Source organism: Pundamilia nyererei, unplaced genomic scaffold (assembly GCF_000239375.1).
Source record: "Pundamilia nyererei isolate P.nyererei 1_Seehausen unplaced genomic scaffold, PunNye1.0 scaffold00299, whole genome shotgun sequence".
Classification (NCBI taxonomy): domain Eukaryota; kingdom Metazoa; phylum Chordata; class Actinopteri; order Cichliformes; family Cichlidae; genus Pundamilia; species Pundamilia nyererei.
This window is the reverse complement of record NW_005187700.1, coordinates 500,632-506,539: the sequence shown is the minus strand read 5'-3', so window position 1 is coordinate 506,539 and position 5,908 is coordinate 500,632. Positions and strand designations below refer to the sequence as shown.

Genomic DNA, 5,908 nt, shown 5'->3' with positions numbered 1-5,908 from the left:
AAAAGGGTGTGGGTGATTATCAGCAGAGATTTCGAGAGATGAAACGTCTTCAAGAAAGTTTAAGAAGTCACTTTTCTTTCCAGGCTCCTTAGATTACCATGACTGGATGGTGAGAACCTACACAGACATATCAGGTGAAGTTTTCATTCTCATTTCCTTCTGTTACCCCAACCGGTCGCAAATGGCCGCCCCTCCCTGAGCCTTGTTCTGCCGGAGGTTTCTTCCTGTTAAAAGGGAGTTTTTCCATCCCACTGTTGCCAAAGTGCTTGCTCATAGGAGGTCATATGATTGTTGGGTTTTTCTCTGTACCTATGAAGCACCTTGAGGCGACTTTTGTTGTGATTTGGCACTATATAAATAAAATTGAATTGAATTGAGTTAAATGTTAAAAGGGAGATGAAACACATATAAAGGCTCATTTACACCCCTGAGCCCTGCTCTAAAACATGGACAAAGATGTAATTCTGTCTGTGAAGCTGGGTTTAAGAAACAAGTGTTTAAAGTTGGAGTTTTAAAAACATGTTTAGCGCCATCTTCTGTCAGCGCGGGACGTGACGTCATGTGATTGATTGGTTGGTTGGCAGACTCACATTAGTTTATGTTAGCTAACTAGTGACAGGATGGATACCTCTAAGGAAAATAAGGACACTCAAACTAAACATGAGTGTAAGGGGATCACTTTAGTGCTGCAGCAGTGAGTTTATGTTACAACAGGACAGACTGTCCACTTTACTGTCTGTGTCTGTAGCAGGAAGTGGCTGTTGACTCTTTGGCTAGCTGCACTGGAATGGGAAAATCCAGCTGTTTGCCGTGATGTTCGGTTTGTTTATAAATGAGGACTGTGGAGGAGGAGAGCTTGTTTGAGTCAGGTGACAGGTGGTTCACCTGACCGAGTCTACCAGCACTGCAAACAGCTGATGGGTTGATCACCGTCATTTTATCCAACAAAATAATCTTTCTGTTTCCAAACACATCCATACAGTTTACATCATAACAGCCCACTACATGCTCATCACACCACAAACATGCATAAACTTAAACATATCATAAAATATGTCCTGTACCTGTGTGATTAAAGAACTCACAGAATATCAACATTCAAACCACAACTTTGTTGTTATTTTAATTGTCACCTTTTAACCATTGATTTTAAATTAAAACTGTCAGTTAAAATATTTTAACACAGAAAGAAAGAGCAGCAGAAATATTAAGAAAATGACAAATAAATCATTCTGTCTGTCTTCAGTCTCCATGAACAGCATCAACATTCTCTGGTGAAATTTCTCTTTCCTCCTTAAAATATGTTAAATGTCAGTTTAAATTAAAATTAATGGTTAAAACATGTATGTCACATATGATCATCAGGAAATAGAGAAAAGCGAATGATTCAGTTCCACATTTGCTCGAAGGCGTTAAAGTTCATTAAAATTGTCCAATTACTTTCTGATCTAAGATCAGATCTTAGATTACTTTCTAATCTCAGCCAAACGACTTGCTCAGAAACAAATAAACACAGAGATAAACTTCTCCTGACAGATATAATCTAATTGAATCATGTCCAACCTCAGAGAGAATACAGTCAGCCGTGTGCTGGGAGACATGTTTAACTGCAGTATACGAGCTCTGAGTGCTCCATCACAACTTGCAATGTGAGACAACAGCAGGAACCGATATCTCCAAAAATGTCAGACCAAATACGCTCCAGCTTAACAAATCAATATTTGAAACTTACTCCACTACATTGTCACCTAAAGAAATTATTGAAAGTGTAGCTGGTGACACAGAAACAGCGAATTTAAAAATTTTAAGTATAGATCAGGTTCATCAGATTATGACCTCACTCTGTTTTGTCTTCAAATACAGTACATTCAGTCTGTGTTTATAATGCATATTTTCAGCTTTTATAAAAACACATTTTATATTTTCTATAATCACAGACTGATAAACTGTGAATTCTCAGAGACTCACGGTGCAGTTGTGGCCTCAGCTCTGAAGTCTAACCCCTCCCATCTGACAGAGTTGGACATGAGTTTCAACAAGCTGCATGATTCAACAGTGAAGGTTCTGTGTGCTGGATTGGAGAGTCCAAACTGTCGACTGGAGAGTCTGAGGTGAGTTCACTGACTGCAGCTGCTGTTTTGTTTCTATATTTCAGATCTTTGGTTGATGTTTGAAACTTTCTTTAGTGTCTGAAAACAAATGTGAAGATATTTGAGTGCTTTCAGAAATGTTGTGTCTTTCCAAATGACTGAACAACAGTTTTTCTTTTGGCTCCAAATAGAAGTGACAGAAAGTTGTGCTGAAACTGTTTCACAAAGTTGGATCCAATTCCATTAGTTTGTGATATACTTCAACTGAGCTGTTCACTGCCTAAACCCACAGAGACTGTCAGTCTGGACTTTGCTTTATTTCTATTGGCTGTCAGTGAGATTTCAGAGCAATCAGAGACTGTGGGTCTGTATATGAAGTATAATTCATGTGCAGTTGTTGAAGTTGTAGAATGAGAAATGGCACTTTGGGGTTTTTCCTGCTTTCATTCAATCAACCAATCAAAATTTATTTATATAGCACATTTTTAAAGACCGAAGTACACCAAAGTGCTTTCCAGTAAAATCATGATACAGATAAAAATCACAATATAAAATATAAATTACAGATATAAATAAAATAAATAAAATATAAAATAATTACATAATCTAAATGCAAAGCCAGATGTAAATTACCCTAATTCACCTTGAATGCCAGGTTAAACAAATACGTTTTTAGACGTGATTTAAAAGACTGAATGGAATCTGATGCGCAAATATGAAGAGGAAGAGTATTCCATAAACTGGGTGCGGCAACGGGAAAGGCACGGTCTCCTTTGTTCTTCAGCCGAGACCAAGGTTGCACTAAGAGCAGTTGGCCCGATGATCTTAGTGCTCTCTGAGGGCTATACAGACAGAGGAGATCGGCTAGGAAATCAGGTGCCATATTGTTTATGATTTTATAACTAAACAATAAAATTTCAAAATCAATTCAGTATTTAATAGGAAGCCAGTGTAAATTTGCCAGAACAGGGGTGATAGAATCGTACTTTCTAGTGCTGGTCAAGAGACGTGCTGCGGCAATTTGGACCAGCTGCAAACGCTGAAGGAGAGAAGATTGTAGGCCCAAGTAGAAAGAATTACAATAATCCAGTCTTGAAGTGATGAAAGCATCATTGTCCTGTTTGTGCTGATGAAAATGTTTATTGATGCGTGAATTCATTCTTCAACGCTCGATTCTGCCTGAACAATGTGAAACCCTTGCTTTTTTTTCTTTGCTTTTTTTTGGTGTAACACAATTCAACGCGCTGAAGGATCGACTTGTTCAATTATCCAACAATGAAAACAGGAAACAGAGAAAGCTGGCTTTCAAAGGAAAAGCTGCTCCTTATGAAATATGTTGGCAGTAAAATGTAAGAAGAGCTGAAGCACATAAGTGATCTACGTGCCTAAATATTAATTTGTGTAAGTGTTGCACAGCTGATGGCTGCTCCTGCTGCCATCGTGAGCGTGTTGTGAGTGTTGAGATTCAGGTGTAGATGTAATAATGTACATATAGCAGAGTTCCATGTTCCAGATCAGCTGATCAGAGTCAGGTCAAACAGCTCTGAGCATGCTCAGTCTGAGTTATGGAGCCCCATACTATGATTCACCATGGCAACGGGTAAATAAACAGCAGAGGTTCTGTGTGAATCCAGAGGAGCGGGAATGTGAATAATGACAATAGATGTTTGTGGAAAGTGCTGGAAGCAAATTTGTGTGTGATGTTCTTTCAGTGTTGCACTTTGTAGACGCTCCCTGAGCACTGGTCTCACAGCCAGCTGCACATAGAGACCAGTGTTGTTAGTCCAGGTAAGAAGATGACTTGTTGGAATGAAAATGAGCTTGTAGTTTGTCTGCTTTAATAATGTGACTGGAAAAAGGTGTTGGACTTCAAATATGTCCATTTCTGTCACACTTCACCTTTAAAAGTGAAGCCATGTGGTTCCTGGAAGGAAAAACACAACTGTTTCAAGATAAATGTATGACTTTGATTTGAGTTTTTTCTCTTGTTGTGTTTGTTTGAAGCTGCTTCCTGTTGGCTTCAGCTGTTTGGAATTTCCATTTTCTAAACTTCTACATTCTGAACCTTTTTCAGCTTTGAACAGATGATGAAACACTGAATGATTTCAAGCACTTTGTCTAATAAACTTACATCTTTCATTCTTTATACAGATTGATCGACTGTGATTTGTCAGACATCAGCTGTGATTATCTGGCAGCAGCACTGAAGTCCAACCCTTTGTATCCGAAACTATTGGACCTGAGTGGAAACTACTGTAACCTGCAGGATTCAGGAGTGAAGCAGCTGTGTGTTCTTCTGGAGAATCCACGATGTCGATTTGAAACTCTGAGGTCAGTCACATGTTTTAGTCGCGCTGAGATGAATATGATGTGAAAGTTGTGCTGAAACTAAATTGCAGACATCAGCTGATATTATACTGATCCACACTGAGGATCTTCATGATAAAGCCTGTTTTCTACTTCACTGGTCTAGTCCATTGACTGTAGCAGTACAATATTCACAATTCAACCAATTATTCCAACATATTGTCAGTGGCCCACACATGGGCCATCAAAGTTCACAACACACAGCGATCTGTGAAAAAAAAAAAAAAACAGGAGCAGGAATTATTGCACACTCACAAATTCACTGATTCACTGCTTCACGGGATGCTGGGTAATGCTAGCTGCTCAGGTATGGGCGTGCTAACGGCTGTGAGAGGCTCAGTGGCTGCAGGACACTGAAGAAGAGAAAAGAGAGATGGAGGATATAGAAAGGAGGCAGAGATGACGCAGAATTTTAGCTCCAGAGAGGAGCTCTGTGTGTGGGCGGGGCTCAGGCAGCTCCACCCACACAGTGGCAGTGAAGCAGGTGAAGAGTGATGAATGAAGACAGCAGACAGGATTTCACAAGCTGTTGTACAAACATGTAGAATGATAGTGGCAGCTACAGAAACAGGTCTATAAAGACTGAAGCATGTCTCCATTCCTTTGCATATTCCATATTTGATACTGAGAGTTTCCAGAAGAGCAAACATCAAACACGCCTCCAAACATGTGACGAGTCAGACTGACATCATTTCTACAGAGAACAGTGTGAGCTCTTAGCAGGTCACTTTAATAAGAAGGACAAACAGTGCAGCAGGAATGACTCAACCCACTAACGGTCTGATATCCCCGTGTTCCTGTTGTTCTACAGCATCATCATTAATGCTGCTTCACCACCATCACTGCAGCTGACCAATCAGCTTCTGTGATATCATGTAACGCTCTGTGACTCAAATTGGAAAAAGTATAAATTCCTAATCTGAAGCTAACCTGAGACAAAAAAAATTACTGATGATTCCTACAAAGTGTGTGTGTTCAGTATGAGATGAGTTTGAATAAAACCACGGAGGACTGGGCCGTGGCTGCTCTCACACACATTTTTGTGTAGGATGAATAAAAAGGGCAAGAGCTTCATCCCTGTGGGGAGGAGCAGACCTGATGGGACAGGGCGACGTTTATCCGGCCTCTCTGAGTCCTGTTAGTTCCAAATCAAGAAACCAGCCTTATGTTTTCATCATAGGGCTTTTTTGGACCTGAGTAAAAACGTTGTTGTTGGAGCAAAAGGCCTTTTCCATGTACTTCTGCTCAGTGTTAAAGTGCTGATGATGTTCAAGCTTGGGCAGTAGGAGGGATTTCTGAGCATCCTTCACTGATCCAGAACAAAGGTCCAGAGTTTGATCATTCCTAGTAGGACAGGAAACATACTGATAAGAGTTTCAAAGTGTCTTTGTAAGTAAGCATGATTGAAATGAACCAGTATGAGTTTGGTTCCTGCAGTTTGTGCATCATAA

At 39.9% G+C, this 5,908-nt stretch overlaps 1 protein-coding gene across 1 annotated transcript in view; it reads left to right on the top strand.

Annotated features, from left to right (window-relative positions):
• The window catches only part of LOC102202267 (NACHT, LRR and PYD domains-containing protein 2-like), a 76,464-nt gene that overhangs the window by 32,022 nt on the left and 38,534 nt on the right, over positions 1-5,908 (top strand). The window contains exons 7-8 of the mRNA XM_013915408.1: positions 1,961-2,111; positions 4,242-4,421. Of these exons, the coding sequence (XP_013770862.1) occupies positions 1,961-2,111; positions 4,242-4,421 (331 nt within the window). The remainder of the gene's footprint in view (positions 1-1,960; positions 2,112-4,241; positions 4,422-5,908) is intronic.